Source organism: Oncorhynchus mykiss, chromosome 16 (assembly GCF_013265735.2).
Source record: "Oncorhynchus mykiss isolate Arlee chromosome 16, USDA_OmykA_1.1, whole genome shotgun sequence".
In the NCBI taxonomy this organism is placed as follows: Eukaryota; Metazoa; Chordata; class Actinopteri; order Salmoniformes; family Salmonidae; genus Oncorhynchus; species Oncorhynchus mykiss.
Genome location: NC_048580.1, coordinates 59,605,385 through 59,619,291, shown reverse-complemented (window position 1 = coordinate 59,619,291; position 13,907 = coordinate 59,605,385). Strand labels below are relative to the sequence as shown.

The 13,907-nt window shown below is 43.7% G+C and overlaps 1 protein-coding gene across 3 annotated transcripts in view; it reads left to right on the top strand.

Annotated features, from left to right (window-relative positions):
* LOC110492431 (transmembrane and coiled-coil domains protein 1) overlaps positions 1-13,907 on the top strand; it is a 99,342-nt gene that overhangs the window by 21,437 nt on the left and 63,998 nt on the right. For all 3 annotated transcript variants that reach the window (XM_036947421.1, XM_036947423.1, XM_036947422.1), the window contains 2 exons: positions 5,691-5,738; positions 7,791-8,104. In XM_036947421.1, coding sequence (XP_036803316.1) covers positions 5,732-5,738; positions 7,791-8,104 — 321 coding nt within the window. In that variant the 5' untranslated portion in view covers positions 5,691-5,731. The remainder of the gene's footprint in view (positions 1-5,690; positions 5,739-7,790; positions 8,105-13,907) is intronic.

Here is a 13,907-nt window from a genome sequence, read left to right as displayed (position 1 = left end):
GTCAAGGTATTGGAGTGGCCATCACAAAGCTCTGACCTCAATCCTATAGAACATTTGTGGGCAGAACTGAAAAAGCATGTTTCAAGCAACGAGGCCTACAAACCTGACTCAGTTACACCAGTTCTGTCAGGAGGAATGGGCCAGAATTTACCCAACTTATTGTGGTTAGCTTGTGGAAGGCTACCCAAAATGTTTGACCCAAGTTAAACCATTTAAAGGCAATGCTACCAAATAGTAATTGAGTGTATGTTAACTTCTGACCCACTGGGAATGTGATGTAAGAAATAAAAGCTGAAATAAGTCATTCTCTCTACTATTATTCTGACGTTTCACATTCTTAAAATAAAGTGGTGATCCTAACTGACCTAAGACAGATAATTTTTACTTGGATTAAATGTCAGGAACTTGAAAAACTGAGTTTAAATGTAGTTGGCTAAGGTGTATGTACATTTCTGACTTCAACTGTAGTTACCACCATGCTTGAAATTCTAAAGGGTGGTGCTCATTGATGTGTTGAATTTGCCCCAAACATAACACTCTGTTTTCAGGACATAAAGTTAATTTCTTTGCCAAATTTTTGCACTGTTACTTTAGTGCCTTGTTTCAAACAGAATGTTATGTTTTAGAATGTTTATTTTCTGTACAGAAAATGTTGCTCCTTTCACTTATGTTAGTATTGTGTATTAACTACAATGTTGTTGATCCATCCTCTCCGGCAACTGAGTTAGAAAGGATGCCTATATCTTTTTAGTAACTGGGTGTAATTAATATATTATTAACTTCACCATGCTCAGAGGGATATTCAATGTCTGTTTTTTTGTGTGTTTTTCTCCAATAGGTGCGCTCCGTTGCGAGGCATTGGAAAACCTCCCTGGTCTTTGTGGTTTAATCTGTTTTTGAAATTCACTGCTCGACTGAGGGAACTTACAGATAATTGTATGTGTTGGTTACAGAGATGAGATGATATTAAACACTATTATTGCACACAGAGTGAGTCCATGCAAATTATTATGTGACTTGCACATTATTTACTCCTGAACTTATTTAGGCTTGCCATAACAAAGGTGTTGAATAGTTATTGCCTTAAGACATTTCAGCTTTTCATTTTTAATTCATATGTAAACATTTCTAAAAACATAATTCCACTTTGACATTGTGGGGTATTGTGTGTAAGTATTGTGTGTTTGACATTGTGGGGTATTGTGTGTTTGACATTGTGGGGTATTGTGTGTAAGTAGGCCAGTGACACAAAATCTACATTTCATTTTGAATTCAGGCTGTAACACAACACAATGTGGAAAAAGCCAAGGAGTGTGAATACTTTCTGAAGGCACTGTACCATCTCTAATCTCTCAGGTTAAACCCAGTGTAGCTAGAACACTCTCTGGTCAATTGGCTGCTTTTAATCCTGCTGAGACACACAAGACACACACACACCACACACATACACTTATCACACTTATCACACTTTCTGCAGCTTGTGTGAGGCATCCCCTCAGTGTCAAAACTGACGGTCTCAACGGGTTCCTTTCTCTTACCTCGCTCTCTCTATTTTCTGTTTTCTCTTCATCTCCTGCTCTCTCTCTGCTGCTCTCTCTCTGACCTTCTCTGTCCCCCCCCCCCCCCCCCCCCCACACACACACACAGACAACATAAACAGATACAATAACGATTGTTCATGCTTCCTGTGCTGTCATGGGGCTGCAGAATGAGATGGGCTCCATTATCAGTCAGAGAGCACCTACCCACACACACTCTATCACTCCCTGTCTGTCTCTCTCTCTCTGAACAGCATCGCTGCCAGAACTCTCTGGCCTAATTCCTCTTTATTGATATATGTGTGTGTGTGTGTGTGTGTGTGTGTGTGTGTGTGTGTGTGTGTGTCAGTGAAAGAAACAGGGCACAAAGGCCAGAGATAGGGCTCTGTGTTGCTCTAAGCAGAACAAAGAGCAGCCTGTTCCATGTGAACTGTATGGGTCTGTTTAAGGCTACTGGGATTTCTTTGGATTTAATCTATAGGTTCAACAATGACCAACAGTATGTGTGCCTCAGTGCAACAACTATGGGTCCAGATTGACCAACCAAAAGACAGCTTAACTACTTAGCCTAACTAGGTTAGGATGGACATTTTAATTCAATTAACGGAGCACTCTAAATAGTAGACACAATATTGCTGCCAAATCAATCAAATTGTATATCTTCATAAACAACTGGTGTAGACTAACATGAAATGAAATGCTTACTTACGGGCAGGCCCTTCCCAACAAGTAAAACAATTTGAAAATAATAACACAAGGAATAAATAGACAATGAGTCATGATAACTTGACTACATACACAGTGTACCAGTCCCGAGTCGATGTGCAGCGGTACAAGGTAATTGAGGTAGATATGTACATACAGGTAGGGATAAAGTGACAGGATAGATAATAAACAGTAGCAGCAGTGTATGTTATGATTCAGAAGAGTTAGTGTTAAAAGTGTCAATGCAGATAGCCATTGAGTCCACATACAGTATCATGATCATGGAGCCGGGGCTGTCACGGTTAACAGTCTGAGTAACGGTTGACGACAAGTCAAACTTACATAACCAGCAGTGATCTTATCATTGTTTCTTTTTTTAAGTGAATTTATTTATTTGATTTGAACCAGGCTTACAGTGAGATGGCATGGCATGCCTGTCTGCCTGGTAAGCAAGGCTCCATCTCTCCATCTGGATTTAGTTGGCCATGCGGAGACAATGGTATGAGCAACAGGAAGACATGGCCAATGAATGGACTGACCTGCAGTTAGGGCACAGGTCATTGTGTGTGTGTGTGTGTGTCCGTGCCAGGGGCTTCCAGAAGGGCCAATGTCCTCGTGGTCGTTGCTGGTTCACTTTTGACTGGGCCACAGTGATTCTGAGAAATGTGCTGACTCATCATGGCTGCACTGCCAACACAGGCTCTGACACCTGTTGTCTGTTTAATCATCAATGTCTGTGTGTGTGTGTGGGGGGGGCGTGTCGTATAGGCCTATGTGAATGATTTGTGCCGTAGTGAATGTATCATGTGTTGGCAGTGGCCTCTAGTTTACCAAGTCCCTTTCTGTGATTCCAGCAGCACCTGCTCTGAGGGTCAGGGTCAGACCAGGATAGAACAGAGCAGCACTGTCATGTCACTCAACAGTCCATCTGGCGAGTGATGCGCACATTTCATTTGATTTTGTAGTAGGGTAAATCCATTGGAATTCAATCACTTTTGACCGCACTCTTTTTGATTTGAACAAAACCTTCAATACATATTGTCCCATTGTAGAAGGGCAAACATGAGAGGTAAAGGTGCTCAAAGTTGACCCATTTTGCATACCCCTAACATACTATGAGACGTCCCTATCTTCATCACTGGAAAATATTAACGCTCGAGTTTAATATAATTTAAAAGCTTACCAACAGGTTTGTCAGACTGTTTTATCATTTCTTGAAAAAAAGTCATATCATTTTTATTTGATTCTGTAACGTCAATTATCAGAAAATGCGGAAACTCAAGATTTTTTCATATTCGCATATATGTGTAGCTTAGACTTTATTGTACATAATCTGAGGTTTTTGTGTTGAGAGACGGGGGGGTCCGTTGCCACGGTGAAGACCAGATAAAAATTCCACCTCTTCCTCCAAAACAAAAAATACACACTATGTTGCTGTTTGAATGTCAGGGTTGCTGTGTGAATGCGTCAGTGTATCTGTTGTGAATGTGTCAGTGTGGCTGTGTGAATGTGTCAGTGTGGCTGTGTGAATGTGTCAGTGTGGCTGTGTGAATGTGTCAGTGTGGCTGTGTGAATGTGTCAGTTTTGCTGTGTGAATGTGTCCGTGTGGCTGTGTGAATGTGTCAGTGTGGCTGTGTGAATGGCTGTGTGGCTGTGTGAATGTCAGTGAGGCTGTGTGAATGTCAGTGTTGTTATGTGAATGTCATTTTGCCTGTGTGAATGTGTTGGTGTATGAATATCAGTGTGGCTGTGTGAATGTATCAGTGTTGGTGTGTGAATGTCAGTGTGGCTGTGTGAATGTCCGTGTGGCTGAATGAATTTTAGTCTGACTGTGTCAATGTCTGTATGTCAGTGCGATTGTGTCTGTGTGGCTGTATGAATGTCAGTGTTGCTATCTGAATGTGTCAGTGTTGCTGTGAATGTATCAGTGTTGGTGTGTGAATGTCAGTTTGGCTGTGTGAATGTCAGTTTGGCTGTGCGAATGTGGCTGTGTTGCTGTGTGAATATGTCAGTGTTGTTGTAGTGTGCGTCACTGTGCCGTGTGCTGCTCTCTCCTCTCTCTGGGCCCATTGTGAAACTGAACAGCTGACTGTGCTAACTGGCTTTGACGTGGGCCCAGATTTTCAATGCTGCATTTGTGTAGATTGCATTCTCTCTCTCTGTCTCTCTGTCTCTCTGTCTCTCTGTCTCTCTGTCTCACTCTCTCTCTCTGTATCACTCTCTCTGAATGTCTGTGTTTGTGTGCCCTGCGTTGGTGTGTATGTGTGATATAGTAGACTCTTATGACTGTGCAGCTGCTGGAATTTATACTGAACAAAAATATAAACTCAACATGTAAAGTGTTGGTCCCATGTTTCATGAACTGAAATGAAAGATTACAGAAATGTTCCACACGCACAAAAAGCTTATTTCTCTCAATTTTTGACCACAAATTTGTTTATATCCCTGTTAGGTAGCATTTCTCCTTTTCCAAGATAATCCATCCACCTGACGGGTGTGGCATATCAAAAAGCTGATTAAACTGAATGATCATTACATAGGTGAACCTTGTGCTGGGTACAATACAAGTTTTGTCACACAACACAATACCATAGATTGACTGCAGGAATGTCCACCAGAGCTGTTGCCAGAAAATGTAATGTAACATTGTTTTAGAGAATTTGGCAGTACGTCCAACTGGCCTCACAACTTCAGACCACGCCAGCCCAGGACCTCCACATCCAGTTTCTTCATCTGCTGGATCGTCTGAGGGGGTGCCGAGGAGTATTTATATCTATAAAAAGCCCTTGGCTGGGCTCGGCTCCCCCTTGGCTGGGCTTGGCTCCACAATGGCTCCGCCCTTGCTTGTGAAATCCATAGATTAGGGCCAAATGTATTCATTTCAATTGACTGATTTCCTTATATGAACTGTAACTCAGTAAAATCATTGAAATTGTTGCATGTTGCGTTTTATATTTTTGTTCAGTATAGTTTGCATGTTTAACAGTCACTCCCCAGAGCTCAGAATGTTCCTGACTTTGCCTTGTTTACCAACCCTCAGTGCCAATAGTCACTGTGTTTGACAAGCTGCCTTCTCTTCACACCAGGGATGTGTGTCTAAGGCCATTACTGTCTCTCCTCAACCTCATAGGAATTCATGTGGGTCGGGTTTGTTTGGGTTGTTGCAGGTTAGGTAAATTTGTATAATGAGCCTGTGTTGCTGTGGGTTGTTGATTTTTTGCGGAAGTTATTCTCTCCAGACACCACTGTCACAGTAAGCAGAAGGATCTGTTTAGTGACGCTAGAGAATCCACCAGCAGACACACATGGCACGCAGCACACAGCACACCCACACACACAATACTTGGGTGTTATATTTGATTGTGTATAGATTAAGTAGATGTTTATTAGTCTCTCTCCCTCTCTCTCGCGCTCTCTCTCTCACACACAATCTCTCTCTCTCTACAGGTGATCTTGGACACTGAGTCAGGCCAGGCAGCTTTGGGCTGATGTTAGGTGGGTTTTTTCACTTATTTCTCTCTTTTGTTTCTTTCTCCTATCCCCTTCCCCTAACTAACCCATAGCCTGTTTGTGTTTGTGTGTGTCTGTGGTCTGTGGTGTTAATAGAAGTTGCCCCCTACTTCAAGCAGTGTCTGTTCTAAAACATCTTCCTGTGTACTTCCTTTTGTCCGACCCTTATTTCCACCCACCTCATAACCCATTTCCTCTCTTTCTGTGGTAGACTACTAGACGAGCATGATCTATGCATGCAACCTTATGGACTCCCATTGCTCGCCGCTGAACCTCTCCTGTCCCACCCCATCCTGTCCTGTCTGACAGAGACAGAGAGTGAACCCTAAAACACACACCCTACTTTAAATTTAACTAGGCAAGTCAATTAAGAACAAATTCTTATTTACAATGATGGCCTACCAGGGAATAGTGGGTAAACTCCCTTGTTCAAGGGCAGAATGACAGATTTTTACCTTGTCAGCTCAGGGATTCGATCCAGCAACCTTTCGGTTACTGGCCCAATGCTCTAACCACTAGGCTACCTGCTGCCCCAAATCTACCCTATTCAACCCTACTCTATCCTATCCTATCCTACCCTACTTTACCCTACTATACTATACACAACTCTACCCAACTCTAACCTAATCTACCCTACTATACTCTGCCCTACTATACTATACTCCACCCTACCCTACTATACTCTACCCTACTCTACCCTACTCTACTCTACTCTACTCTACTCTACTCCACCCTACCCTACTATACTCTACCATACTCTACCCTACCCCACTCTACCCTACTATACTATACTCAACCCTACCCTACCCTACTCTACTCTACCCTACTATACTCTACCATACTATATAGTAGAGTAGGGTAGGGTAGGGTAGGGTAGAGAAGGGTAGAGTACTACTCTACCATTCTATACTCTACTGCACCCTGCTCTACTCTACCCTACTCTACTCTACTCTACTCTACCCTACTATACTCTACCATACTATAAGTAGAGAAGGGTAGGGTAGGGTAGAGAAGGGTAGAGTATTACTCTAACCTACTCTACTCCACCCTACCCTGCTCTACCATACTCCACCCTACTCCACTCTACCCTACTATACCATACTCTACCCTACCCTACCCTACTCTACTCTACCCTACTATACTCTACTTTACCCTACTATACTCTACCCTACTATACTATACTCCGCCCTACCCTGCTCTACCCTACCCTACTCTACACTACTCTACCCTACAATACTCTACCCTACTATACTATACCCTACTCTACCCTACTATACTCTACTGCACTCTACTCTACCCTACTCTACTCTACCCTACTATACTCTACTTTACTCCACCCTACCCTACTCTACTCTACCCTACCCTACTCTACCCTACCCTACTCTACCCTACCCTACTATACTCTACTCTACCCTACCCTACTATACTCTACCCTACCCTACCCTACTATACTCTACCCTACTCTACTATACTCTACTCTACACTACTCTACCCTACTATACTATACTCTACCATCCTCTATTCTACCCTACTATACTATACTCTACCCGACTCTACTCAATCTAGTTAGAAAGCTTAGCAAGACAATAAGTTAATTACTGTACTCTCCTGTTCCAGTCCCACCTGTCTGACAAAGAGAGCGTAAATTATAACAACTCTCTATTCTACTCATAAGTTACCAATCCCCCTATCCTATCTCCCAACCACTCTAGTCCAGACCACCCCCAATACAGACTCCCCTATCCCAGCCCTATTCCCCTGTCTATGAGAGTGCTGCATCATCGTATGCAGTGAGGGGGTAGTGAGAGGCACCCAGGGGAGTCAGGGCATAGAGGAGGGGTGAAGGACTCAGGCCTCTGGAACTGTTCCTCTCACTCAGACCACCACGCCCTCTCCAAAATTACACAGGAATGTCTGGAAGAGCATTGGCGTCCTGGGCCAGGGTGTGAAGCAGCTGTTCCAGCAGCAACGCAGACGCGTTGTCCTGATTTTGACCCCCCCCCCCCCCCCCCTCTGGTGTTCTCCTTGCTCCCCCAGCTGGTCAGGGTGCCGGCCCTGTGGGCACCATGAGGCGAGGGACCAGCCTGCAGAGCCGGCGCAGTAAGGGGACAGGGGGGAACGGGACAGGGACCGGAGTAGGAGACCGGGACCACTCTCTGAGAGGCAGCCCCCAGGCCCCCCAGCGCCGGCCTACCTACGATGCACAGCAGCATTCCGTCCGCCCGCGCTCCTCCTCAACCACTGACAACACCACACCAAGTAGCCCTTCCCTTGGTTACCACCCTGGATACGTGACGCCAGGCGACGTGGTGCTATCGTCAGGATACCAGTCCACGGAGGAGACAGAGAGGGTGAGTGATGTCAGCTGTCAATCATATGAGGGTCTTCTTTGGTCAGGGTTTATGGTCATGTTTTGTCTGGTAATGGATATGATACAGTCCTGTCGTACTCAGGTGGTCTGCATCATACAACAGGCCTGCTCTTAAATATTGAGGAGAGCTTAAGCTCTGTGTTTGGAGTAGGACACATTTTGTAGGTGTAATAATGTCCAGTAATTCTCCTGAGCATAGGCAGTGTTAATCCAGGCTCAGGTCAGAGGTACGTACACACACACACACGCAAATACTTGGGCCTACTCAGATCAGTCAGAAGCAGGTATTCCTGAGTTCCCGGCTACCCAAAGACTGTATTGGTACCCTTGATGGCCAAAGAGCTCTATTTTTAAGTCCTCCAACAAATGTAAACATCTGGAGTTTGCTAAAGGGTATTGCCACTTGGATTGGAACCGTTTCTATGGTCAGATGACATGAAAATAGAGCTCTTTGGCCACGCACACCAGTGGTGGGATTTGCGTCAGAAGAAAGATGTAAATGCAGAAAGAACCCCATACCTACTGTAAAATAGGTTAGTGGATCTTTGATTTAATGGGCCTATTTTGATCGATTGGTCCTGGGGTCCTTGTTAACGTCAACTGCATCATGAACTTGACCAAGTACCAGGACATTTTAGCCAAAAACCTGGTTACCTCTGCCAGGAGACTGAAACTTGACTGCAAGTGGATCTTCCAGCAAGACAATAACCCCAAGCACACATTAAAATCTCCAAAGAAATGGTTAATGGGCCACAAAATCAACATTTTGCAATGGCCATCTCAGTCTCCGGACTTGAACCCCATTGAAAACCTGTGGTTTAAATAGAAGAGGACAGTCCATAAGAGCAGACGGAGGATATCAAGGACCTGGAAAGATTCTGTATGGAGGAATGGTCTAAGATCCTCCTAATGTGTTCTTCAACCTCATAAAACATTTTAGAAAAAGGCTCAGTGCCGTGATCCTCGTAAGCTGAGCTATTGAAAGGTATTGAAAATAGGGGTGCCAATAGTTTTGACCCATATCTTTTTGAGAAAAGAAATGATTACTTGTTAAAGAAAATCTGTTTCTCTGACTAATTTGTAGAAGTATAAAACAATATAATTTCCCCCCCCCAAAAAAAAATCATACAATCTAGCTCAGTATTTTTATTATTTATTGTATACCGTCTTTTTTGCTCATCTTCATCAAGAGTGCCAATCATTTCGGATATGACTCTACATCTGGAGCGACCCATCTGCTTGATATACGTCATCCTAGCAAGAAAAGTGTAATTGTTGTCATGTAGTCTTTTAGATCGGACCAATTTTCTGCACAGGGCTGCTCAGATTCTGTCATTTTTAACATGATATGAGACGTGTGATGATGAATTGTCCCCCGGAGGAAGAACTAGTGCTGAATGTTCTAGAAACTCTGTACATCACCATAATGTATCAAGGAGAGCTCCTGGTGTTGTAGGAGCACTGAGAATGAATGAGAATGTCTGTCATTCTGTGGGAATAGGAAATGCTTGGTATGCTACGCAAGATGTGTGTGTGTTGTCCTCCTTTTCAGTATGTCTGTATGTTCTCTGAGAGAGGGGATGCTAGTCCATCTGTGGTAAGAGATGCATTGAGATGTGGATATCTGTACCAGACACTGCTATCACCACACACACACACACACACACACACACACACACACACACACACAGAGCCTGGGGGACAGACGGTGTGTAAGAATTGGCCTCTTGTGTCTGAAAGGACAGAGCTCTGTAACAAAGGAAAGCTGACAAAGAGGAAGTGCATACAGTATTCTCTTGCTTATCTAGCATGCTATGTTCTTTTTATACCCTCTGGTAAAGTAGTCTCTCTTATTTTTTATTTAACCTTTATTTAACTAGGCAAGTCAGTTAATAACAAATTATTATTTACAATGCCCGGCCTACACCGGCCAAACCCGGACAATGCTGGGCCAATTGTGCACCGCCCTATGGGACTCCCAATCACGGCCGGTTGTGATACAGCCTTGATTCAAACCTGGGTGTCTGTAGTGACGCCTCTTGCACTGAGATGCAGTGCCATAGACTACTGCGCCAGGTGAAAACTCTGCCCATTTGTGTTCACGTAACTTTATCCAACAGATGCCTTTAGTTGGGGCACCATGCCAGATTATTTTGTCATTCAACAACACTACTTATTGTTGCCAAGACAAGAGACACTTTGACTAAAATAGATACAGACTGGCACCGGTAGGAGAATATCGATTTTCAGCCTTGCTCTTCTCTTGGTCAGATGACAGTGGTTTAGTATGAAGATATGCAGAAACTGCTTCTCCAATAGAAATCTCTGGTCACGCTTGTAGGCGATGTCATGGCAATAGTTGGCTAGCTAAACTCCTGCGTAGAAACACGTCACCAGGTCCACCGGTCGTCTTGCACCTAACTGCACATGTGCAGACCATCCAATCAAAGGCACTCCTTACATATAAAGTAGTTTTTGACAAATTTCAGGAGGTTGGAGTAATACAGTTTTTTACGATTGCTTACACACTAAAATGTAACTTTTCCCACAATTAGCAAAACCTTACACTCAAGGAGCAAAACACAAGGCTAGATTTGCACAACTGTACGCACATTGTCAGCTTCACACTATTTGCAAAACATTACACACAGTGATTTGCAAAACACTAAACACACTTGTATACATCAGACACAGAAGTATATCATGATGTCACTTCCTTGCAATTCCAAAGCACTGACTGTCAAATTACCACACCTAAGCCAATCTGTTAAACACAGCCATCAGGTGCACAAACACATGATTGCTAAATTGTAGACACACCAATCAGGTTTAAGCACTATACAAATGCAGCAGGTAGGTTCACCTGCCTTCAACCAAAATGGAAGGAGTCAGAAGAAGAGTGAGGGTGAGAGGAGGAGTACACAGAGGAGGAGAAGGAGGTAGAGGAAGAGGCAGAGGCCGAGCCAGAGGTCAAGGAAGACCTGAAGCAGGAGGAGAACGTGCACAAAGAAGAAGAGGACCAAACGTGTCAAATTGACACTCGTGCAACACTAGTGGACCATGTTGTGAACCACGGATTGACGCTGAGGGAGGCTGGACTGAGAGTTCAGCCAAATCTTAGCATAAGGACTTTTCGACAGGAAAACAGGTAAAAGATCTGTCTACAGTTACAGTAATCAGCTGCTTATTGTATGCACCATATCAGCACATGTGATATCCCTTCCTGTGACATTGTACAGTAAGTTACATGTATTATTCTCTACATAGGATTGAGGGTCGGGAACGACAAGGAGGAAGGGGGCCCATATTCACGCAAGAACAAGAGAGAGATAATAAACATGGTTTTGGCCAATAATGCTATCAGGCTCAGAGAACTACAAGCCAACATTATTGGTGACCATGCCATTTTCAATAATGTCCATCAGGTCTCTCAGTCAACACTGGCAACCACCCTGAAAAGACATCAGGTTCAAATGAAACAACTTTATCGAGTGCCTTTTGAGAGGGTCAAACGGCTGCGGCATGAGTATGTGGAGGTTTGTTCACTTTAGCACTGTGATGTTGCATACTGCACACATTACTTTTTTACATTGACTGTATACTAGACCTATCCTGAACTACACAATCTTGTCTTTCACTGTATTTCAGGGAGTTTTGCAGATGGATGCTAAGGAAATCCTGCATGAATTAATATATATTGATGAGGCAGGGTTCAACCTCACAAAAGCAAGAAGGAGAGGCAGAAATATCATTGGCCACAGGGCTATAATCAATGTCCCCGGGCAACGTGGGGGTAACATCACCCTTTGCACTGCCATTTCACAGCATGGGGTTGTCCTCCGTCATGCCAAAATGGGCCCTTACAACACACCTCACATTCTCGCATTTTTTGGACCGATTGCACCACATCGTCACAGCAGGTAATGAAATGCACCAGATGCAATACACGGTCATCTGGGCCAATGTGTCATTCCACCGCTCTGCTTTGGTCCAGAACTGGTTTCAACACCATTCACAGATGTCAGTACTATACCTTCCACCATACTCTCCGTTTCTAAACCCTATCGAAGAGTTGTTCTCTGCATGGTGGTGGAAGGTTTACGATCTCCAGGCTCAGGTACCCCTCATTCAGGCCAGGAGGGTTTACGATCTCCAGCCCCAGGCTCAGGTACCCCTCATTCAGGCCAGGAGGGTTTACGATCTCCAGCCCCAGGCTCAGGTACCCCTCATTCAGGCCAGGAAGGTTTACGATCTCCAGCCCCAGGCTCAGGTACCCCTCATTCAGGCCATGGAGGACCCCTGTGACCAAGTCGACGCCGCAGCTGTGCAAGGATGGATTCGACATTCAAGACGGTTCTTCCCGCGTTGTCTTGCTAATGACGACATTGCTTGTGATGTTGATGAAATTCTCTGGCCAGATCCAGCTAGGCGAAGAGATAATGTATAGTATGTTTACTGTAGTATTTTCTGTACAATATATTTTTTTTTTCAGATGATTTTTTGTTTGTTATTTACTGTAATTGTAACCTCTACTGGATACAGTATTTTACGTTTGTCTGTTTGCTGAGCTAACAGTGTTATACACACTACTGTAGTAGCATGAAAACTGGGACATGTTTTGTTGTGATTCTCCATGTTGACATGTTGACTGATTTGGGTATATGGAGAGAAATAAATGATATTTTCCTCACTCTGCAGCATTGGTCTTGTGTAGTGTTTGTATAGTTGCACTTTCTCTGTGTACTTCATTTACAGTACTGTAATCACTGACAATTAGACTTGCTAAAAGTGTTTTAGGTTAGCAACAGCAGTGTGTAACTGGTTCAAAAAGATTGAAGTCATAGGAAATGTGTGTTTCGTTTGGTAACAAAATATTTTTTTTATGAAGTCGTTTATAGTTTTGACAAAAGTGTTCCATTTTGCAAATGATCTGTTGTGCTACTTTGGTGTAGGGTTGTGCTACTTTATAGGGTTGTGCTAATAGTGTGTTGTGTTTTGACAGACCGGGCCCTGTTTTCAAAATTGTGCTTAAACAATTGAAAAAAAACGAAGACAATTGGCTCGAATCTAGGTTGTGCCTTTAGATTTGGAGAAATCTAACAACTAAGGAATACTCATTCGCTTTTCTCATTAAATTCTTAAACACCAAACCCCGGTCTGGTCTGCCGAGTCTGCTTCACAAACGTTCCCGGAAGTCTCGCAATGTTGGGCTTCTGGGTTAGGAACTCTGTGGTATAGCAATACTAGTATGTGAGTGGCTGCTGTTTTTCCCGACTTCCACCAGATGGCGGTGTCATATCAGCTAATGGCTGTCGTCTGATGTACGGTGTGTGTGTGTGTGTGACTGGTCAGGGCTAGGTCATCCTGAGTTCCTGTCATGAGGTTCTGAGCTGAAGCCCGCTGTTTTCACTGTCGTGTCAATTCATCTCTGTGTTGAATAAGCTGCTATGTATGGTCCTTTTAATAGAGATAATAACATTTGAATCTCAAAGACCATTACCCTGCAGACTAGCAATTATCTTGTGCATTAGTGATACTGTATTGCCCTCTGTAATAGAGAGGCCACTATTGAGTAATAAATCACTATTTCTGGCTAATATCCAGCCAACCTGTGTGTTACAGTAGAGCAGGCTGGTTAGATTCCTAGACGCCTAGCTGTGTGTCATTGCTGCTGAAATAGAGAGATCATTAGTCTCTCTCTTCACTGCTCAATATGCACGTGTTAGTCTTCTGGTAACTCACACACACACGCATACACACACACAGAGCTGTGTCTCAACCAA